This window comes from Nannobrachium achirus (genome assembly GCF_963921795.1).
Source record: "Nannobrachium achirus genome assembly, chromosome: 21".
In the NCBI taxonomy this organism is placed as follows: domain Eukaryota; kingdom Metazoa; phylum Chordata; class Actinopteri; order Myctophiformes; family Myctophidae; genus Nannobrachium; species Nannobrachium achirus.
The window spans coordinates 56,160,057-56,185,040 of NC_137828.1; the positions used below are offsets into that span (position 1 = coordinate 56,160,057).

A 24,984-nucleotide genomic window follows, 5' to 3' on the forward strand; every position below is an offset into this window, starting at 1 on the left:
AGATTTGAAACCACCTCTGGATGTGGTTTGTAAGAATGGGATTTCATGTGACCTGCATGTGACCTGTCTGCATTTAGAATATTTTAAACAAATCAGATTCCACTTTTGATGTGGCACAGATCTGATTCAGGCTGGATTTGGGTGGCAGTGTGAATCAGGCCTAAACGGTGGAAGGAGGAGGGACAATTGGGCGGGGAGACGGGGAGAGAAAGGTGGAGAGGAGGAGGAGGAGGAGGAGGAGGAAGAGGGAGGAGGGTGGATGTTTCTCAGGGAGGAGGTAATGAAAGTCCTTGAAGTGAGAAGGCAAAAGGGAGGCTGTCACCTGTTCCTGGTGATAGATAGCTAGTGCTCCCTGCAGCATTCCCAGGGCCTTCTTACTAGAACCATTTGTTGATTAATTAATCAGGTAATGTACACTATCTGTGTGACAAAAGGGACTGCATATCTCTGGCTCAACCCCCCCCCCCCCCCCCCCTCTCTCTCTCTCACTCTCTGAAACCCCCCAAAGATCTCCCACCAGGCTTCTTTCTAGCTGCTACTTTGCAAAGATTACCATTCCAAAAAAAAAAAGGAACGGCCCACTATACCAAAGGGAGGGCCATTTGTGCAAAAGGTCTCGGCTCCTTTTAATGTAATGTGGAATAATAAACAATCGCCAGGGAGAAACGGGCTCTCTCGTTTCATGAATATATTCTTACTTTTTAGTGGCCTGCAGTAAACCCTGCTGTCTGATGTAATTCTTTCAGATTGGAGAGAAAGTTTTTCAAACTGTCAGCTAAAGCTCAGCCGTGAGGAAGGCTTTAAATCTAAAAAATAAACAAGGAAAGGAAAGCTCTGTCAGACCTGTTCCTGGGAGATGTAAAACCTAATTCCTACCGTTGTTTTTTTTCCTCTCCTGCCTGAAATCCAATGGGACTGTTCAGCCAATCAATGTTGATCTGCCTAATCAATTGACAAGCTGTGACATCACTACCGAGGAGGGATGTCCGATATTATCGGCCTCCCGATATTATCGTCAGATATAAGAAAATGTTTTATCGGAAAATATCGGTATCTGTATTTCACCTCGACTAAACAATCTACAACTGTATTATATTAGTTGTATTAGATATTTATATTAAATATTATACTGATATTATAGCTATTTTATTGTATTTGATATGTGATGTTACGGGACAATTAGTTTCCTTTTTTGAAAGAAAAGAAAAAGCCTGCCTATATCTGTATCGGTTGATATCGAAATCGGTCTCGGATATATCGAACATCCCTAGTACTGTTTTTTTCGTATAACTTTTATCCCTCGATTTTTTAACCCATTTTTTCACCCAGTGCAAATTGCCTATGTAATGCTGGGCTCTGCTCTCCCTCTGCCGCGCCTGGGGAGACAACGGACTGACCTCATGCTTCCTTCAGTGCATGAGGAGTCAAAGTTGCTTCTTTTCACCTGACGGGGGATTTCTCCGGTTTGGACGTAGCGCGTGGAAGGAACACGTTATTCCAACCAGTGCCTTTCCCCTCCATCAGGCGCCCCGGCTGGCCAGGGGGAAGCAGTATACTAGTACTGAGTCATCAGGCAGTACTATCCAGTCAGTACTATAATGTAGGCGCATACTGTATCTGACCAGACAAAAATAAACCAACCGCCCCGGCGATCTGTCTCATGAGGATATATGAAACATCAACTGACGGTGAAACAGCATCCAAAGAGTAAGACAATATTTGTCTTTATCTCCAAACACAGACAGTTATCAAATATCATACAACAACAACACAGTCACATACCTGACATTAAGACCGCCGGGGTGGTCTGTTTATTTCTGTAAGACAGTTCTTATGACGGGATCTAAGATTCCCCTTTGGGAATTCCAATAGAAAAAATAACGCTGTGATTCCCAACCATTTTAATTTAAGGACCCCAGTTTGACTTGCTTTGGGCTTCGGACCCGCTGTTGGTATTTCTATCTCTGAGACCCCAATTTATATGGTAAAATCAATTTTAATTTAACTCTTGATAGTGTACGAATGGATTTGTACTCTCTCAGAGTTACAGACCCATAAGGGTCCATTTGGTTCCTAACTATCATTTAGCTGGGGACCCCCTAGAACTCCCTCAAGGACCCCCGCGGGGGGCCCCGGACCCTACTTTGAGAACTATTGCTCTACACCAGGGGTGGGCAACTTTGATGATGGCGAGGGCCACTATATTTCCACACTCACTCCATAGGGCCACAATGCATATTGTTATGTCGTACTTTGTCATTATATTATATTTCATACAAAAGAAGCAAAAATAGCAGATCTACAAGCTCAAAACGCGTCGCAGTTTTGAGCTTGTAGATCGGCTATTTTTGCTTCTTTTGAATTGGAATCCTGAATTATTTTTTGTTATTTTTTAATTGGAATCCTGAAATGTAACATGTTGATTTAATGTCAAATGCATTTAGTTATATACTCATGTTAACTTTATGAACTTAAATACAAATACTTTGGACATAAAAAAAATACATTTTAATACTACTATACCAGGCTACTAATATAGACTGAAGTAATTAAAGCGGGTCATGTTTGCACATTTGGAATTGTAACAGCTGAAAGCAATAATATATCAGTATTCTGATATTAACCCGAGGGCCGCATTAAGTGAAGGTGGGGGCCGCATGTGGCCCCCGGGCCGCCAGTTGCTCATGTATGCTCTACACAGCATATAAAGGATTGTGGCGGCAGTGAAGATGCACCGAATTAGATTAATTTATGTCTCTTCTCTCTCTGTGGAAACCCTACACACCGCGTACACAATGCAGTAACCATACATTTGCATAGTCAGGCTTCAGTAGTCATACGGTATTATTTATTTTATTTTATAGAGATGTTGGTGCGGTTTCACTCAGGAGAAATATACTGTACACTCTTCCTGCGAGCAATAATATGAATATATTTATGCTGACACGCAGGGGTGTCGCACCAAATTCTGGGCCCTGGGTACAAGGATTCACTGCGGGGCCCCCCATGAATGTTCTTCATAGGGGGAGGGGGTTTGACCCATTTAGACTGGGAACGCAAAATTATTGCGTATTATTTCGTGCTTTAAACCATTGAAAAATAGCAGATATACAAGCTCACAGCGCGGCACCGAGTGCCGCGCTGCGATGCTTGTATATCTGCTATTTTTGAAAAATCGTGAAAATGTCTTTGAATATTTCTCTGTCTCTTATGTCAGTGGTGTTCAAACTTTTCCATGTGAAGGACCCTCAAAATGATGTATATTTGGCCACGGACCCCGATCTCAAAACATTTAGTTCCAGGGACCCCCCAGAAGCAAAATTTGAGTTACAAGTGTTCGCTTCAAAAATACATATATTCAAAGATTTGCACACATTTTCACGACTTTTAAGAAATAGCAGATGTACAAGTTCGCTGTGAGCTTGTATATCTGCTATTTTTCAATAGCTAAAGTATAAAATAATTAAGGCCCCTCCGTCTTGGGCCATAATAACTCAGTCCCACTCCCCCCCCCCCAAGCCCCCCCCCCCCCCCCCCCCTTGTGACACCCCTGCTGCCACGTGGTCTCGTTACATTTTGCTCGCAGTCAGCTTTCCAGAACCGTGCCCACCCACCCCCTCTTAAGCCTGAATTATACTTCATGCCAGTGGAAATGGTGTGACGCCGCTATTTCACAAAGCTCTCGACGCATCGCGTCGCATCGCAATGCAACGCGCCGTGAGCTTATAGATTGTCTATTGCCGGCGTATAAATTAAGCATCAAAGTGGTGGTGCCCGGCGCTCGCCCCCACATTGACACAGCATTGAGTGTTTCCTTCGTTATCACTCCATTTTAATTAGTTTACTAGTAGCATTTTCTGTTCTCGAACAGCTTTTCACTGCACTTTCCTCTTTGCAGCAAACGATTACGTTTCTATTTCTGGGCTTAGTTGCCATGTTGCCACCATAAGCTGCTGTTCTGTTTTACTTAATAAAACTGCTCAAACGCAGACTGCTGTTGCATGGATTCAGTTGCTACTGTATATTTTGTTAAAATAATATCGTCGCTGTAAGGTGGAAACCTTATAAGTCCCAAACTCTTACTTTTCAGGATTCGAATTCAAAGATAGCTTACCTACAAACGTTTTGAGCTTGTATATTATCTGCAATTTTTTGCTACTTTTATGTGACACGAAGTAGGCCGTTAATTTATGTATAAATCAGACGTGATACCTGTCCAGTGGTGTAAAAAGTACTCTGATTTTTTACTTAAGTATCAATACCACAATGTAGAAATACCCTGTTACAAATAAAAGTCTGGAATTCACTTAAAGGGGTACTGTCACCTAAAGGAGTACTGTCACTTTAAAAAGTCATCTAAAAATATGAGTTAATTTTTTTATGATGTCATTGAGGGAATGCGCAATTATAAGCCAATCAAATTAATTGACTGTACTTAGACTACTTACTGTACTGGTCATCTGTTGTTGGGGGGCGAGGGTCAGATTACACTGTGACATAAGTTTCAGACTATTTCAGACCGTTTTTAGAGAGACCACGTGACCTACTGTATCATACTATTATAATTTCGGGGCGTGTCAGCGGGCCTTTAAGTAAAAGTACACAAATATTCAAAATCATCAAAATGAACTAAAAGTACCAAAAGTAGAAACTACTCATTATGAAGAATGTCCCGTTTCCCAACTCAAGTTTCCAAAATTATAAAATGTCAAAAAGTCCTATCCAGATCTGCTATTTTTGACGCCCAGCTGAGTATAAATCAGACATAACAGCTGTCAGCAGCGTCCCTCCTCCATTGCTCATCATTTTCTCACACCCCTCAGTCAGCCAGGAGTCCACAGTCACTTATTCACACGGCCGACTGAAACCCCCGGGGCTTGAATTTATGACTGCCGGCTTCCGGCTTATTCTCACTACGCTGTAAGTAAAAAAAAGTTGGAAAAAAAGGAGGAAATCCACCGTCATTGTCGTGTCGTGGGACTGAGTTACTAGGGCCTACAAGGTGGAGGGGCCTTAATTATTTTATATTTTATCTATTGAAAAATAGCAGATATACAAGCTTGTAGATCTGCTATTTTTGAAAAGTCGTGAAAATGTGTGTTTTTTAAGCGAACCTTTGTAACTCAAATTTTGCTTTTGGGGGTCCCTGGAATTTTTCAAAAATAGCAGATCTAGTATATCTGCTATTTTTCATTAGTACAAAAGCACAAAATAATGCGTTCCCAGTCGGCGAGAAAGTTACGGATGATGCGGGTGATGTGCCCCCCCCCCCCCCTTCCCCCCCCCCCCACACACACACACACACACACCCACTCCCCTCCCACCTAAACTCCTCCCCCATCTTGTCCACATTGCGTCGGTTGCACTTAATTTGCTCTCGCTCAAACTAAATCATGAGCTGTCACTCATGGGGGAAGGAGTAACTCTACTTTTTCCTCTTTACTTCCAACAGGGTGTTATGCTGTTTGTACTCTCTTTTTTCAAAGCTCTCTTGTAACACCTCATGTTGAATTCATTATGCCTCGTTCCCACCCCCCCACCCCCCCACCCCCTCCCAGCCGACAGCAGGTCGGCGACCAGGGAGTTATCTTTCGATACGGCTCTATGCGCTGTGATCGCATTTTATATGAGGAAAATATAAAAGTTATTCTTTCAATAACGAGGAGTGTGCGTGCCCGTCGGTGGGGGGGGGGAGGGTTGCGTTCAGAGCTGTCTCGCCTGCACAAACTCCACCTGAAGATACTGACAGGTTGACACTTTCATTTCCTTTCCGAGTTTTTTTTTTTTTTTTTCGCCTGCCAGAAAGGAGGAACGAAAGATACTGCACGTACGTTTGGAGGGGGGAGGGGAGGAAAAAAACTACACATTGCATTGGCAGAAATGTATTAATACCTTGGCCTTGGATTCTATCCCCCTTTGCCCTTCTATCTGTCACGCAGGTTCGGAAAGCATCGGAAAGACGACAAGTCCAAGGACGAGGAGGCCTCCGAGGATGAGACCCTGCGGATGAGGCTGGAACAGGAGAGGTGAGAAGCTCAAACTATCATACCCGTTGGCTCGCTAAAAGCCCCTCCGCAAATTAACTCCCCGCACAGAACACAAAAGAAAGTTAGCAAACTGGCCAATTAACAAAATGGTGCAGGCCAAGCAGGGGTTGGCGGGAATTCTGGGAAAAAAGCGTTCAGACGTCAATTTGCCGAAACGTCCTTTTGCTTTTATATCAGTGCATTAAATAGATCATTTATGGATTGCTTGTTGCTGGTTGTCCCATTCACTGGTCCTGACCCCCTAATGGTGCTAGTGGGCCCCCTGTGGATTTGGCCTGATTGAATGGGCTATAGCCCCATTATAATAGTGGAATCGATGGAGCTCCCGTGTTTGTCTTTTTTTCCTGCATGCGGCCAGTAGTGGAGGTTGTTAATCGCTCAAGAATACACCGTTGCTTTCTATACAAGCAACCATTTGCTGGCTCGCTGTCCCTGGGTGTTCTGTGGACATGCGCGGCCCACCACCAGAACGAGGCAGTGGGTATTATTGTCTCTTTGCTCGGGTGAAAGGGAGGCAGGCTAGAACACAATAATAGCTGTGAGTGAATGAGAAAAAAAGAACGACGGACGCCTGGCTGGTTCCATTGTTCCTCAGCAGTTCCAATGAACTCCGTAATCAAAGTGCCCGTCGGTAATGAAAGCTAATTGAATAGCGACAATAGAGGCTTGATAGCAGCTCCCTGTTCCCCACTGAGGGAGGGAAGGGATAGACATGCACACACACACACACACACACACACACACACACACACACACACACACACACACACACACACACACACACACACACACACACACGCAGGGGTGTCGCACCAAATTCTGGGCCCTGGGTACAAGGATTCACTGCGGGCCCCCCTTGAATGTTCTTCATAGGGCGAGGGAAAGCATTTAGACTGGAAAGCATTATAACGCATTATTTTGTGCTTTAACTATTGAAAAATCGCAGATGCAAAAGCTCACAGCGCTGCGAGCTTGTAGATCTTTGAATATCTTTGAATATCTTTGAATAAGTCTTTGAATATTTCAGTCTTTGACTATTTCAAATCCTTGGTTTTTTGAAAAACCTATATTTCTACTGTATGTCAGTGGTGCTCAAACTTTTTCATGTGAAGGACCCCCAAAATGATATGTATTTGGCCACGGACCCCCATCTCAAAATATTTTGTTCCAGGGACCCCCCAATAGCAAAATTTGAGTTACAAATGTCCGCTTAAAAAATACGTATATTCAAAGATTTGCACACATTTTCACGACTTTTCAAAAATAGCAGATCTACAAGCTCGCAGCGCGGCACTCGGTGCCGCGCTGTGAGCTTGTATATCTGCTATTTTTCAATAGCTAAAGTATGAAAGAATTAAGGCCCCTCCACCTTGGGCCCTGGTAACTCAGTCCCACTCCCCCCCCCCCCCCCTTGTGACGCCCCTGCACACATGCACTGACAACGGTCCGCTTCCTCCGTTCAATGCAACATCTGGAGGCCTTGTTCAAAGAGCTGTGGTCCCTTGTGAAGGTCTTCTCCATGGTGGGCAGGGGTCCCTCTGGCTGAGGGCCCGACACGTTCCCCTCGGCCAGCAGTTCTTCTCAGCAGTCCTAATCTGGAGCCCTTTGAGCTGCTCCCAAACGGCTGACAGGGCTAAGCAACAGAACCGGCTCAGAGCCAGGAGATATGTACTGTACTGTGCTGTATGGGGGTGTACAGGGGCGTCACAAGAAGGGGGGGGGAGTTAAAGACCCCAAGGTGGAGGGGGGCCTTCATGCGAGCTTGTATATCTGCTATTTTTGAAAAGTCGTGAAAATGTGTGCAAATCTTTGAATATATGTATTTCTTTTAAGCGGATATTTGTAACTCAAAATTTTGCTTCTGGGGGTCCCTGGAACTAAATATTTTGAGATGGAGGTCCGTGGCCAAATACATATCATTTTGGGGGTCCTTCACATGAAAAAGTTTGAGCACCACTGACATAGAAACATAGGTTTTTCAAAAAACCTCCCAAGACTTTGACAAGCACATTCTGACATATTTTGATTGACAGGACATTGTTATATTATAACAATCATTAGACTCCCCAGTCCCCAGTCAGAGTGTAGAATTATGCGCAGAATGCAATTTGCTGTACAATTAGGTGACTTCATTTAATTGACCACATTTAAAAAGATTATTTGATTTCAAAATAGAAATCCTCTCTCTCTCACACATATGCCAGTGTGCCAGTGATCATCCTCCCCTGTGCCAATGTTGGCACCCGTGCCTAAGGTTGCCTACCCCTGCTATACCTCCTCACAACGTGCACGCACGCACTCACGCACTCACGCACGCACGCACGCACGCACGCGTCTTGTCTCTTGTCAGTTCTGCATGTGTGAGCTGAGCCCCGTCTGGGAACGACGACGGGGCCAACCTAATTCTTTGCTTTTGTACCTCTGCACTTCCCCAAATCCCATCACTCAGCCACGACCAAACCCCCAGCACCCCTCCAACTGCCCCTCCTTTCAGTTAATGGAAAGAGAATCCTGAGGGAAATCGTAGGGGGGTGTGGGTAATAATAAACCGACCTGCCACGAAGCTAGAGTCGATATTCAAAGTGTCGGTTGGGTTCAGAGGGACGACCGCTCAGAAGTCCATTACCCCTTGTATATTTTGATGCTTTTGTGTGCTGTAGTAGGATCAATTAGGGCGTTAATTTACGGGGGTAAAAAAAGTTTGGAGATAAGAAGTTTCTGCAACGACAGAAACCATTTCCTGAACACACTTTTTGGACTTAGAACAAGGGTCTTCAACAGGGGGTCCGGGAACCCTAGGGGGTCCTCAGAGTTACCACAGGGGTCCTCCAAATCTTTGTGTGAGAAACCTTTTTCCATATTCTGAGTACTTTAGCCAAAAATAGCAGATCTACAAGCTCACAACGCCTCGTGCTGCAAGGCGTTGTGGGCTTGTAGATCGGCTATTTTCGGCAAAGAACTTTGGAGGGGGAAAAAAGCAGACTAATGATGATGCTGTAAAACAATGAAACTATATGGAATCTATGAAAAGGTTGTGGTGGTCCCTGCTTCATCTCTCTCTCAACTAAGGGGTCCTTGGCCTGAAAACGTTGAAGACCCCTGACTTAGAAGGTTTCCAGGCCAAAGGCACACAATGTCATGGATCAGACTGAAACGGTTTCGTCAAAGCGGGGAAATGTCAAGCGGATACTGCAGCACAGTGTCCAGGACCCTAGCGGCTGAGATTGGGCCGCAAGCCAAATGCCATCATTAATCGCCGCGGACACCATTGGCCCGGAGCTTTTAGTGATTACAGAATAGGAGGTTAGGTGGACTAATTCATAAAAACCTGGCCCTTATATCCCGCAATAAGCCAGTCGCTGTTATATATTTAAAACTTTGACCTTGATAATGATTCATGGACGTTACTGACCTTTATATGTCCGCTTTTATTTTTTTGGCAAAGCTCTTCTTCTCCTTGGCTGATATATCGTGGGAGATGGGGACATAATCTTCTAAAGACGATGGCTTTGAAAGTTTTTGTTGCCCAAGGCAAGTGGAGATCTCAAGGCGCACCTGTCTTCATAGTGAAAATTGCTGTAGTTGCATAGATTACATCGTCTCATGGCTTACCAGATACACCTTATCGGACAACTTCACACTGATAAGAAGCAAATGAACCAATATGAAAGGAACTGCCCATATAGGATGCAATGGAAAAGTGGATGCTGCACTCACGTCTAAAAATACATTCCAAAATTACAATCCATAGCCAGCTGGGGCGCCTGATGGTGGGGAAAGGAACTGGTTGTAATAGCGTGTTCCTTCTACGTGCTACGTCCTACCGGGGAAACTCCCCCCTGTCAGGTGATAAGAAGCGGCCTGTACACTCCTCATGCATTGAAGGAAGCATGAGCTCATTCCGGGGCCCTCCCCAGGTTGGCAGAGGGAGAGCAGCGCCCAGGATTACAGCTTAGGCAATTGGCACTGGGTGAAAAATGGGTTACAAAATCGTGGGATAACATTTTTAAAGTAAAAAAACTTTCAGATGCTGCGACGGTTTGTGAGCTTCGGCTATTCTCGGCACACAGCACCGCTGCGCGATGAAGTATATTATATCTCGCTATAGGGAGTGCCTCACCAGCAAACACACAGGAGGAGGCTGAATGAACCCGGAACCAACCCTCCCAAAAAAAAAAACAGGTTTGGGGATCTGTTGGGAAATTGATTGTATGAAACCGGCACCTGCTGTGCGTGCAATCTCAATGTTCGTAACTGTAGGAAGAGGATGCTCATAACAGCAGCGCGAACGCAATCGGCGGGATGTTCCAGCTGAGGAAAAGCAATTATCGTGCGTGTCTTTTTGCTGTTGTTGTCTTTTAAGGCTATAATCAGGTAAATTGTATGCAGCAGCTGCCAGCCAGGCTGTTGTTGTGTGAGTGAGCTGGCTGTGCCATCCCCTCATCAAACCACCATTACAGCTGGCAGAGAGAGGCCGCCTCAGCTCGCCCTTTGGCTTGTTTAGGTCCATCGTGGAAGCCATCCAAGGCACTCACTCTTCCTCCTATCGTATTGGCTGACGCCGAAACGACCAGCAGATGACCAACTCTGATTGGTCAGGGTTTGAGTGGTTGCTCTGTCAGCCGAATCGGAGGCCATGCAGGGGGAGTGGTGGGGCGACAGTGTGAACCAGCATCATTCATGTACTTATCTCCACGCGGTTGGTACTGGAGCTCCCGAAACCACATGGACATGTTGTTCCCAGCCATAGAGGGTGCACAGTGCACACTCCATGTACCTGTGTACGCACGCACGCACACTCGCATGCACGCATGCACGCATGCACGCACACACGCACGTTTGTATTGCCTGTATACCTGTGAGGCATTGGCGGCCTTAACTATGTTTCATTGGTTTCAATTGAAACGGGCCTTGGCCGTCAGGGGGGCCTCCGACTGCCCGTCAGTCTAAGTCCAAATGATGGTCAATGCAAATGATCGTCCATCGAAAACCCCCTCTCACATTTGGGCCCCCTTTAACGTGCTAGTTCTGCCTATGTCCTGTTGCCAGGGGGGACTCCGACTGCCGGTAAATCTCAGTCCAAATAAATGACGCTCAATGCGAATGACCCTCCATCGGAAGCCCCCCTCAATGGGCCCCCCTCTATCACCCTGTCGCTGTGCCTGTGACGCTGCAGTGCACACCGATCGGCTTGACTTTGTAATACGAGCTAGGCGCGCGGTTTAGTTGTTGGATGGACTATCAAAACAAGTTGTTATTAGTTAGAATACATCACAGAGCCTTTCAAACGAGAGGGCACTTGTGAGTAAAGTTGGCAAGATTGTTCAACCACTAATTAACAACCATGCACGCTCATTTTAAGATGGCAACAACAAACATGGACGTAACACTGGTCTGTCTGTCGCATCCTATGGTCGTATCCAGTCAGATGAAACACGGTGTTAATCATGTCATGTGGACAGCTGGACACGTTAAAACGTTACCTTGAATGGAATATATATCTGAGGAGCAATTATGTTGTCAACTTCCCCAAAAGGCTGTCCTGTCCTATTAAACCAGACGCTGGGACAGCATCCACTGCTTGTATCCACAATATAACTTGTGAGTATCCTAATTTATTACTTAACATGTCACGCCAATGCACAAATGGTGGGTACAGTAATTAATGTACAGTATTTGTGCAAGTTGGCCCTACAATTGTGGATAGCCTATGCATTATGTTCAAACAGTTCAATCCAAAACATAATGCTTATGGTTGTGTTAGGCTGCTTTTATACGGACCTGGTTGTCATTAATGCATACAGATATCTATGAAAGGTCTTTTTATTAGATGTCTGGTAGATTTTAATCGTACCATGTCACGCTGACCGGCAGTTTAAAATACTAGTGTGATCTCTGGTAATACAGTATATTTTTAGGAAAAAAAAAAAAAAAAAACATTTTTTCCGGGGGGGGGGGGGCTCCAAATTAGATCTTGAAACGGGCCTCCCAATTCTTAAGGCCGCCCCTGCTGTGAGGACATCAACATTTCAAGACAGTGATTTTACAAATTACTTTTTTTGTAAATTGCCATTTTTACTATAAGCCTAAAGCTGAAAAACAGCCGATCTACAGCCTGACAACGCGCCTCAGCTCAATGTGTTGTGAGCCACCAGTGTGCAACCAAGTGTAAATAAGGCAAAACTCTTTATCTAATCCTTAACTCTTTCTCTAATCCTAATCCAAACTGCAACCTGAATCTTTTTCTAATTGTACAAAAAAAAATCTATTTTCAATCATAAAACATTGATTTTTCTTTAGGGGATCAGGAAAACTGAGCTTTTTCTCACATTATTCCATATACTTTTGGGGACATTTGGCCCACAAGTATAGTAATATGCACACGCGCACGCATGCACGCACGCACACACGCACGCACACACTGACAATGTTACATCTCCATTTTATGTTTGGCTCCAGAAGAACTGAACTCCATTTGCTCTCTCTCTCTCTTTACTCTGCGTTGGGGCTGATTGTGATGTCCATTCCCCTCTTATCTGGCCAGTTCCACTTGGTTTCTAATCAGCTGGCTCTCACACACACACACACACACACACACACACACGCATGCACGCATGCACGAACGGACACACACACACACACACACACACACACACACACACACACACACACACACACACACACACACACACACACACACACACACACACACACACACACACACACACGTCTGGGGTCACGGGAGTTTCCCTAAGAGTGTAGCTGTGCACAACCGAGCCATCCGATATTTCCTGGGTGTACATAAATATGCGCCAATGGCAGCAGCATCAGGACATATTGGATGGGAACCATGTGATGTTCGATGGAAGGTCTGCACAGTCAGGTTGTGGAACAGATTAGTCACTATGAATGATAATAGGCTAACAAAGAAAGTATTTAATTGGGACAGACATCAGAATGGACCCTGGATAGAGGACATGCATGCTATGTTTTGTAAATATGGAGTGGAAGACGTGTTCCTCAGATTAGAACAAGTTGATGTGGCTCTAAAGGAGATGCTGTTTGATCAGATCAAACATACCTGGACAGAGGAGATTTGGAGTAAACCAAAATTGCGTACATACAGAGAAATTAAGTATGATTATTATACAGAAAAATATGTTTTATTTAACCTGCCAAAGAAAAAAAGGTCACTCTGTGCTCAGATTAGAGGAGGTATTCTGCCACTCCATATTGAAACAGGTCGTTATGTTGGGTTAGATGAAGAAGAACGTATCTGTCAAATGTCAGTGTGATCTTAATGAAATAGAAAATGAGTATCATTTTGTTCTGTATTGTCCCTTCTATTCGGGACCCAGAGAAGAGTTGTTTAATAATATTGACGATATTTATATGTGGGATATCAGTGACTCACAACGTATTAACTGTCTATTTGAAAAACATGTATTTAAACTGGCAAACTACTTTGAGAAAGCCTGGGACTTGAGAAAAAAAGCATTGTACAACCAGTAGGGGTTAAGTACCATATGCTCTGTTTTGCTTAATTGTATTTTTATTTTATTTTTTTCCCCTCGCTGGTATCTATGTTGTAGCCTATACTGGTAACGGATGTATAGAAAAAAGAAAAGAAAAAAGGAATGTACTTAAGAATATTGTAACCTTTTTGAAAAGGTGTCATATAATCCCATGAGGGATGGGCCAAGAGGTGGCATGACACTCAAATAAAATTATTCATTCATTCATTCATATTCATTCACACACACACACACACACACACACACACACACACACACACACACACACACACACACACACACACACACACACACACACACACACACACACACACACACACTCCTCCACAGCTCTCACTGGTGTTGCCCCTCCACCCCTCCACCCTAAGCCACCACAATCGCCCAGTATCTTCTATTTTTAAATTGTAATGTTTCTTCTTTTCCACCACAGAGGAGGCAAGCAGGCTTCTGAAATCCCACCGTCTAATTTTAGAGCTATTAAAAAGTCCTTAAATTGTCACTTAAGAAATGTGCCGATACCCTCTATACACTTAAACTTTATGTTGGTTTGTTTACTGTTGAGTGAGAAAACGTTAAGTTAATCATCTGGGGACCCCCCCAAAATAATTTGGGGACCCCCCTGGGGGTCCTGACCCACAGGTTGAGGACCACTGTTCTATTGTGACATTTAGATTGTGTCGAAGGGCATGTCTCACCTAGACACATGGATCTGACATGAATCCTTACCTGAAGGTCAAGTTTCAACTCATCCCCTGAGCAAACAGGCTCTGTTAGCTCAGTGGTCAAAATGTCAGCACAAAAAACAGGTTCAAATCGGGGGAAGAAGAGGAAAGTTACATTTTGTCGCTTAACCCTGCAAGGCCTAGAATTATTGAATGCTTTAACTATTGAAAAATAGCAGATCGGCACCGAGTGCCGCGCTGCGAGCTTGTAGATCTGCTATTTTTGAAAAATCGTGAAAACGTGCACATTTTTCAATATATATTTTTCAAAGCAAAATTTTGTTTCTCAAATCTCTGCTTCTGGGGGGTCCCTGCCTTGGAAGGACATATTTTGAGATGGGGGGGTCCGTGGCCAAATACATGTAATTTTGGGGGTCCTTCACATGAAAAAGTTTGAGAACCACTGATTTAGAGGAAGGATTTAGAAGTCGGGTCAAAGATCGGGTCAAAGATATTCAAAGACTTGCACACGTTTTCAAAAATAGCAGATCTACAAGCTCGCTGTGAGCTTGTATATCTGCTATTTTTTCAATATTTAAAGCATAAAATAAGGGTTAAAGTGGTTAAAATCGAACGCGACTTGGTCGCGTTCCAGGTATTTGACGGTTAAATGGGATATATTACGTGAGGTTTCTCTTGTGATCATTGCTCCGGCTCTTATCATGTCCACTGTGTCTCATCTCATTATCCCAGCATCCCCATTACAGTTTCATTTAGATTGCAGAGTTCAAAGGCAGCTTGGCGTGGCTAATTGGGGGTAGCAGTGAATATATATTTAGTCATTATATTGATACCTAACAGCAAGTTAATATAATTATCACCGCTATAGTCAATTAACATGGTTAATCGGACAATAATCTCTTTGATTGCATTATGCCATCACCGGGCAAACGTCAAACAAAAGGTGGGTTTTTGAGCATTCCCACACAGTTAACCCATGATAAGCGGAAAAGCCTATTGTCGTTGTCAGGTGGACACCTTGTATGTCAAAAAACTTTTGTTTTGTATTTATAATTAAAAAAAAGATTTAAACTTGTGAAAACAGCCTCCGCGAGGCGTTGTGTGCTTGTAGATCGGTTGTTTTCACAACTTTTGTGCGACGGCCTTGTATGATGAAGCAGGGCTTTACTTTGCGAAAGAACGTACACATTTGAAACTTGGAGATACGAGGTTTCCGCCCGACAGTGACGATGTAAAACAAGCTTTAAACAAAGAAACATTACAAATTTAAAATAGAAGATACTGGGCGCTTGGGTGGCACAGTGGTAAAGTCCCTGCCTACCTGGGGTGGACTGGATATCAAGCATACCGGGCATTTGCCCGTTGGGCTGACTATAAACCAAATAATGTCTGCACCCCTTTTAGGATAGCTACGGTAATATTTGGGCTGGTCGGCCACCTAGTGGAGAGGGCCAATCCTTCTGTAGCACCGGCCCACAGAGCAGAGAGACGTCACATGATTGGCCCGCTGGCTTGTCTATCGTCTAAATCAGGGGTCTTCAACGTTTTCAGGCCAAGGACCCCTTAGTTGAGAGAGAGATGAAGCAAGGACCCCCCACAACCTGTTCATAGATTTCATATTGTTTAATTGTTTGACAGCACAATCATCAGTGTATTTTGGTTTCATGTCAATTTGTGTTATCAGATATTTACCCACTTGAACCGTCAATACTTTATAAACTTGACCTTTCATTCTGTACTTAGTCTGCTCTTTTCCCCCTCTACACCAAAGCTCTTTGCCAAAAATAGCCGATCTACAAGCTCACAACGCCTCGCAGCGCGAGGCGTTGTGAGCTTGTAGATCTGCTATTTTTGGCTAAAGTTTTCAGAATAAGGACACTGGGGTTCAAGTGGTTCATATAAAAAAAGAAGAAAAAAAGTTTCTATCACACAAAGATTTGGAGGACCCCCTGTAGTAACTCCCCCCTGGTCTAAATACTGGCCTAGTAACCCAGTCACAGGCTACTGTAGCCCAGGAGTCCCACCAAAACATATAACGACTGATACAAGCCCACAGCGCGCCTCAACGCGTTGTCTGAGCCATGATGCCAGGGCCGTGGTGCATCCAGCTTTGTTGGGCAAAAAAAGATCTACTGATTTAGAAGGCTGCTACTGTGTAGAACGGGCATCAGTCCTTATATTGAGTTTCTACAAGTTCCACAACACGTGCTACTGTAATTGCCCCGCGGCGCGTTTCAGTTTGATTAGGCTGTTGACTTTGTGCTCTGCCCTCTTGTCTACTCTTCAGAGCAGAAAGGGTGTTTTGATGAAGCACAAAGTAAAATCAGTGCGAGACGGGGAGAGAGAGAAGAGAGAACGTATAAGGATCTAAGGCAGCCGATATATTCTGTTTCATTATATCCGCCCGGTAACAACAGCAGAGCATGCATTGAAGAGGCAGGCTTTTCCAAGTTCTAAGTGTGTTTACTTCAAAATGAGTTTGAGAATACAGACGGTTCCCCTCTTTCTCCCTCTCTCTCTCTCTCTCTCATCCTCTCCCTCTCTCTCTCCCCCTTTCCGTCTGTCTCCGTGGAGCAGATTAAACATTGACAAACATATGGAGAGGGAGTCTGTTATCTTTGTCCGTCCAGGATTGAACAGCAGCTCTGATAAACAGTGAGGTTTATTCAGCGCGGTAGAGAGAGAGAGGAAAGGAGAGGGCTTGAGGGCCGCGCGGAGGTGTGGTTGCCACCACCTGGCCGACCAAATGTGTTGTTGTTCACAAAGCAATGACTTTCAGTACCGACATTTCCTCGTTTCAAGTTCATACGCTGAAGAAATTAAATAAAAAAACAACCCGCTAAAGCTTTGGTTAACACCTCGACGCGTTTTTCTTAATCTCTTACAAGGGGTGTGGAAAAATACACGGTAATTAAAGAAAGGAAAAATGAACCTCGGAGAAAAAAAAAAGCACTCTATCTCTGCCGTTGCTCCTGTTTGCTTAAAGATCTTATCAAATGAAAATGGTCAGCCCGGACGGATCAGGGATTGAACTTTGCCCGGGCCGGCAGCATAAGCCTCTGCATTAGAGTGTCTAGACGGCGTTTGGCCAAAGGGAAATGTCATTCCTTTGTACTCTTATGAAGGGCTAGCAAGTAAACATCCTCCTTACGAGAGAGAGAGAGAGCTCCTGTGAAATCCAACATCTCCCTGTGCTGTTTCCATTTCGAGGCTAACCAGTGTAAACGGCACACGGTATCAGGGGCGTCACAAGGGGGGGGGAAGTGGGACTGAGTTACTAGGGCCCAAGGCGGAGGGGCCTTTACTTTCTTTTAGCTATTGAAAAATAGCAGATCTACAAGCTCGGTGCCACGCTGCAAGCTTGTAGATCTGCTATTTTTTAAAAGTCGTGAAAATGTGTGCAAATCTTTGAATATAGGTATTTTTTAAGCGAACATTTGTAAGTAAAATTTTGCTTCTGGGGGTCCCTGGAACTAAATATTTTGAGATGGGGGTCCGTGGCCAAATACATATCATTCTGGGGGTCCTTCACATGAAAAAGTTTGAGCACCACTGACATAGAAACACAGGTTTTTCAAGGTTCAAGGATTTGAAATTTCAAAGACTTGCAGATTTTTCAAAAATAGCAGATCTAAAAGCTCGCAGCGCGGCACTCGGTGCCGCGCTGTGAGCTTGTATATCTGCTATTTTTCAATGGTTAAAGCACAAAATAATGTGTAATAATGCGTTGCCAGTCTAAATGGGTTGATGAAGAACATTCATGGGGGGCCCACAGTGAATCCTTGTACCCAGGGCCCAGAATGTGGTGCGACACCCCTGCACGGTACTGTATACCTGCTCAGATGACAGTAATTGGGGCCTGTACAGTGATAATATGCTCTTAACGTGGGCAGCTCTCTCCCCTGTGTTTACGGCACGCTGGGCCATTGATTGGCTAATGGAGTAGGACAGCACAGTGTAGGGGGGGAGGGAGTGGTCTTCGGAGGAAGGTACCAGGGTGGAAAGTATCTAAGTCCATTTACTCAAGTACTCTACCATTTTTAGATACTTTTACCTCCGATTTTTGTCCCTTTCTTCTACTCCACTGCATGTCCGAGGCAAAATATTGTACTTTTTACTCCACTGCAATTATTTGAGAACTTTAGTGACTAATTACTTTGTAGATATTGATTATTATTAGACAAAACATAACAGTAGTAACCACTTCAGCCCTACAGTATATGCATTTCGTCCTTTTGAAAATAGCCGACCTGCAAGTAGATCTGCTCTTTTCAAAAGGTGTCTTCGTAGTGCAAAATGTGAGTACTTTTTCCACCACTGACGGCGCATTGGGCCATTAATTGTCTAATGGAGTAGAACAGCACAGTGTGTGGGGGGGTGGAGGGGTGGTCTTTAGGAGGAAGTTACCGTGCTGTAAGCTGGAAGTGGAGGGGATAGGGTCACAAGAATGGAGTGGAGCTGGAATGGGTGTAATGGGGGGGGGGGGGGGGGGGGGGGCTTCAGTTAACAAAAGTAGGAAGCAGAGAAGGCGGCCTAAAGGCCTGGTTATGGCTTATAGGCATGTTTGGCATGTGAGGAATCTAGTTAGCAGCATACGGTACGTCATGACGGCATTCACCCTCTGCAGAAAGTAATAATCACTATAGGAATGTTACATTCACATCCTATAACATTACACAATGCATAGACTGTATTGTATAGGCCTATACTATCATGTCTGTCGGGTGGAAACCTCATTTTGTCCAACATTGCTACTTTTGAGGATTCAAAATCAGAAGTTGCCGGGGCGCCCGCTGGCCTACTGGTCCAGGCGCATACCACTTAGGCATGCAGGCGCGCGGGAAGTCGGGAACTAATAAATCCTAGGGTGGGCTGGGCTGAGCTTGGAGACATGCACGGCGCGCGCGTGTCCGTGCGCGTGCGTGCGTGTCCGTGTGCGCGCGGCCGCGCCGTAGGTGCGGCCGAGAACATTTTGCGTTTTTTTTTTTGCGGGTTTGTGTGATTTTTATTGCGTTTTAGGGGACTTTTATTACGGTTTCGGTCGGTGATTTCCCCCCACGCAATGGTATAGCAAGGCGCCACAGACAGACAGGCAACACACACACACACTACAATGCCCTGTTCTGTTTCACCAACAGTGTGTTTCAAAAATATAAAATCCCCAGCCATGCAGAATAATAAACGACAGCGCAAAGCCCACATCAGAAAGGGTTAGGGTCTGCACGGCGGCAGACCAGACAGTTTTGCAAATAAGGGAGAGATAAAGAGAGAGAGAGAGAGAGAGCACATTATAAAGTCAATCTTCTTACCTTGTTAAAACCTCACTTTATCCTTGATAGCGAATGAACTGTCCATGATGTCATGCAATAATCCCTTGGTATTAAAGTGATGTGTTGCAAATTAATGAAGCAAAACACACAGTCCACCATAAAGTAATCATGTTTCTGTGTTTACTCCTGCACCGCGCGTTGTGATTGAAACCTAGACTGCTTCCGGGTAGGTTTCCCTAGCAACCTAAGCACAACGGTGGGGGCCAGGGTTGGGCAAGGAGGGTAGGGAGCGCTTGGTTGTACCTTCTTGGACCGCGCGGAGGTGCCGAAAGTCGGGGGGGACGAAGATTTACTATTCTATAACTCGGTAACGGCGCTGAGTTGGCTCATGCGACTGGAGGGGGCTCAGGGGGGGCTGACCAGCTACCAGGGGGGGCTGTAGCCCCCGTAGCCCCCCCCCCTTCCTGCGCTACTGTAGGCATGGATGCCTGTTAGTCTACTGTCCTGTCAATAAAAGCCCAAAAAACAAATCTTAAAAAGATCAGAAGTTGCCACAAAGCTCGAAACTTGCCACTTTGCGCCGCCTTTCAAGACGCTTTTTGATCTTGTGGATCTGCTACTTTTGATGCTTTTTTGTGTGACGCTCTAGTATGATCAAGTATCTGCGTTAATTTGAGAAAACAAGATATGGATATATCTGCCCGGGCAGCAACAATATGGAATTCAAACATCTAATAGCCAGGGACCTCCATCATGCTCTCAGCCCGGAGCCAACAGCTTGGGAACCAGACCTATATAGTGTGGGGCAGGTTAACTCACAGCTGAACCACAACAAAGCGTATTCGGTCTCAGTTTTGTTTTTTTGGCCAGGGCTTCCCTTAATATCTAATCATCGAAACAGCAGACTCCTGATGCCTGGGAGAGTGGAGATGTCTGTCTCTGTCTCTGTCTTTCTTTCTCTCTTTCTCTCTCTCTCTCTCTCTCTCTCTCTCTCTCTCTCTCTCTCTCTTCTCTCTCTCTCTCTCTCTCTCTCTCTCTCTGGGCCTGTGCTCATGTCGCCATGTCTAGCCGAGGCCATTATCTCATTCTGTATGTCAATATGGTCGTTTTTATGAATTTGATTAGTCTATAAAACGCCAGAGGGCCCTCCAGCTCCCGGGGGACTTCCGTGAACCTGCAACTAATGTCATCATCGACTCCTTACTGGCAGCGATCTGACATCACTTTAACCAGATGGCAGGTGAAAGGGCTTCTGGGAATCAGTGTCTTTTTTTTGTAGTTTTTTACTACCTCTCTCCCTCTCTCTTGGCTTCTGTATTACGAAATATACCCCCAACACAAAGTAAGACCTCACCCCAAAACGATTGTACTCTGTGAGGAGGTGAGTTATTATAGAGATTTATTCCTAGCCGTACAGTACACCTGGTCCAGGAAACCACCAGCATTGCTTTAGATAAGATTTACGGAGGAGTTGTGTAAATAAAGCAACCTAAAAATTGGGGAGGGTTATATCAAAATCTCATTCCGGCGGCAGATGAACGCCGAGGAAATGGGATTTCTCGACGGCTAAAAATAAACGAGGCGCTCCACAGGACGATGTGGGGAACGATGTGGGGAATTGGGTTAATCTGGCAGTGAAAAATGGTCATTGTTTGAAATGTGATTACAGTTATTAAAATACACAGACACGGGAGAGAGCTTGGCTATATGGGGGGAGAGGGGGGGGTGTTCCAGACCCCGTTTTGTTACCCCTGGCAACGCTGTCAATCATTTCAAAGTCACAGCGGGCGGGGCGGTGGGGCGGTGGTGGGGAGGGGAGGTCAGTTCTAAACCCCTGAGGTAATATAGGGGAAGTCCCCGCCAACTGGGTGGTGGTGGATATGCCTGGGAGTTTGCGTGCCTGCCTTTGCCCTGCCTGCCTGTGCATCACCGGCCACCACATCTGGAAGCACTGAGCTGCACAGCGAGGTCAACGACCCCCCCCCATCCCCACATCCTCCTCTCCCCCCCTCTCTCCCCGTCAGGGGCGTCACACGGGGGGGAAAAGTGGGACTGAGTTACTAGGGCCCAAGGTGGAGGGGGCCTTTATTATTTTATACTTTAGCTATTGAAAAATAGCAGATATACAAGCTCACAGCACAAATTTCACAATGTTTCGAAAATATTTGTCAATAGTTAAAGCACAAAATAACGTGTAATAATGTGTTCCCAGTCTAAGTGAATCCTTGTACCCAGGGCCCAGAATTTGGTGAGACACCCCTGCTCCCTGTTTCCCACACCACCGATCAGTGGTGGAGAGCAGTACGGATTTTACTCAAATACTGTACGCGAAATTATAGACCTTATTCCGCATGGGTTTTCAGATGAAAAGGGCCCTGTACTGCTGTGAGATTAGGAGATTAGAGAACCATAATTGGAAATGACAAAATACATATAATAGCCTATGAATGTAAATGAACTAAATAAAAAATCGCCACTGTGATTTTTCTTTTGCTTTACCGGAGGATTTTACAAAATATTTGTACTTGTGAAATGGGACATTGTGAATAATGAGTACTTTTACTTTTCGTACTTTAAGTGCATCTCAATGCCAATACTTTTTTTTTTTCTTGCCACAGAGTATTTCTAGGTTAATTAGAAATGTGAGTACTTGGTCCGCCACCGTCCAAACCGACCAGCTCCGTCCCACTCTGCTGCTGCACGCCTGCGCCTTGTTAGCCATCATGAGACAGACTATGCCATTCACTGTCGGGCCCCACCGCAGGGGGACAGGAAGGGCCCCTGAAAGGCCCCGTTGTGTGGAAGTGCGTCCTGGGGAGAGAGAGAGGAGCGCGGTGAAAGGCAGTGGAAGTTATAGAACGAGAGAGAGAGAGATCAGAAAGGCCGATTTCCCTCCCTCCCTATCCCTCGTTAAGGGAACGGGGGAAGTGGGGCGGGGAGGAAGATCCCCTGCCATTCTCTCAACGCGTTGAAAGAACACTGCATTGCTTCCTGGCTTGATGTACAGTACGTACCTTTCTTCCTTCTGTTACAGGCCAGAGGAAAAGCCACTTAAGAGGCAGCAGGAGGAAGGAAGGCCTAAGCGAACGCCCCACGACCCCATGACCCCCTGACCCTTGCTCACTTGGGACAGAATATTATATTGAATCTACTGAATCCCCCTCCCTCTCTCGCTGAGAAATCTCTGTCCTTTGCAGAAGAATTATATATATATATATTAGGAATTAGGTGTTTACCTTCATATTTTACCATCACTTATAGTACTTCTATAATACATTATGATATGATATGATATGATATTTGGTAGCTTGTACCAATGATATCATGCGCATTAAACATAACCATCACCACCTAGAATATTGTCTCCAACTCCTATGGCCTCATCAGTCATCTCTCAGAAGTGTCCATACGTTTTCCACTCACCACACCGGTTGATACGCCAGACCCCGGGATAACTCAAGATAACCTGTAACAGTGGTTCTCAAAGTGGATTCCAGGGACTCTGTGGGTTCCTTTAGAGGGATCTACTGTAATAGGACCCATACAAGTCTGACAGTGTAAAAATGGACCCGTTAGGGTCCATTTGGTTCCATTTGTACACTATCAGAGTTAGGGGAGACCTTGAAATTTCAAAGTTTGAGAAACACTGACCTATCCACACGTTTCCAACATCCCATCGTGCATTGCGCAGAAATTGGACGGAGCTTCCGGCGCCGCAGCCGAGAGTGATCTACAAGCTCACAACGGCTGCATCTGCGACGCAACGTGAGCTTGTATGTCTGCTGTTAACCGGAAGTGTGGGGGCAGTGTGGTGCAAAACATTCTCCAGTAAATTCCTGCGGAAAGAGGTGGATAAGATAAGATAATTAATACTGTTAGTTAGTTAGTTAGTTAGTTTCATTTATTGTCCACAGTGTGGAAATTTGTCTTTTGTCTCATATACATTTAGACAACATTAAAATGACAGATAAAAAGCAACAAACACTTACACAAAAAACATCTTAAGGCAACAAGAAGGACAACAGTGGCATATAAGGTGAGGAAACAGGCAGATCAACGAGACATGACATCATTCAATGCCTTAATGGCATTTGGAATGAATGAATTTTTAAAATTATTACGGCTACGGTGTGCCCAAGATGTTCTATAGCGTCTACCAGAGGGAAGTAAATCGAACTCCCTGTGGAGTAGAGTTCTGTACTGTATTGTATCGAAACACCCTGCGATAGTGAGGGTGCTACTGTATGTGCACACCCACCATACACCGCCTCTCTCTGTCCCCATCACAGGATACAGGCCAAGACCAGGGAGCTGCGCGAGCGGCAGGCGCGGGAGCGGGAGTACGCCGAGATCCAGGACGTGGGCGTGGGGGGCATGATGATGCGCCCCACCTTCAGCTCGGACGACGAGCACCCGTACGCCGGCATCGGCTCGCTGGACTCGTCGGTGGACAGCGGGCAGCAACAACGGCGGCGAGACCACCTACGGCGGCGGTGGCCAACAACACCACCACCACCACCACTACCACCTCCCCCAGAGCCCCCAGGTGACGCCGCGTGGCGTTGCCACACTTCAGGACAACAACGGACAGCCACTGGAGGGCGCTGTACGCTCAGGTCAACAAGCCGCGCAACGGACGTGGCCCTCCCGTCCCGCCAGACAGGTAAGGTTGGACTTTTTTTTTATTGATTCAGGGAAGAGCAAGCTCTCATTTTCATAGCGGCCAGGAGTACAACATGATCACGACATGTACAGTAATCAATGCAATCTCAAGTATAGTACCCTGAATGTCTCTGTAGAGACCAATCCATCCACTTTCAGAAAGTCCAAATTGTCTGTGGGGCATAAAAGATGAAAGCAGTCTTTCCTTGGTTTCACGGTTCATTCGTGGAGTGACGAGTCTAATGTGTGTCTGTGAGTGTGTTTGATATCCCTGGGTTTTTGGTTTCTGCATGCCCCCGGATCCACACTGCATGGGTCTGGGGGTGGCGTTTGCACTCACGCATGGGTCTTATACTGTACACAGCACTGGTTCTCAAAGCAGGGGGTCCAGGGACCCCCAGGGGTCCTTGAAGGGGGTCCAGGGAGGGGGTTCCATCCCCAGAGTCACGCGGCAAAATGGGAAACAGTTTAAACGAGGCCCGATTCTACTACAATTACTACAAATCTACTTCAAACACTTTCAAGATCTTTTTATTACATTTTTTATATAGCAGATATACAAGCTCACAGCGCGGCACAAAGGAGCTTAGACAGGCCCACACACACACGCACGCACGCACGCACGCACGCACGCACGCACGCACGCACACACACACACACACACACACACACACACACACACACACACACACACACACACACACACACACACACACACACACACACACACACAAAGCCACTTTCAATCAAGGTGCAACATTGCAGCTTTGCTACTACAGTATGTGTT

The 24,984-nt window shown here is 45.4% G+C and overlaps 1 protein-coding gene across 1 annotated transcript in view; it reads left to right on the forward strand.

Annotated features, from left to right (window-relative positions):
• LOC308306798 (partitioning defective 3 homolog) overlaps positions 1-24,984 on the forward strand; it is an 806,734-nt gene that overhangs the window by 607,304 nt on the left and 174,446 nt on the right. Inside the window, exons 20-21 of the mRNA XM_080751840.1 lie at positions 5,940-6,026; positions 23,825-24,203. Of these exons, the coding sequence (XP_080607966.1) occupies positions 5,940-6,026; positions 23,825-24,203 (466 nt within the window). The remainder of the gene's footprint in view (positions 1-5,939; positions 6,027-23,824; positions 24,204-24,984) is intronic.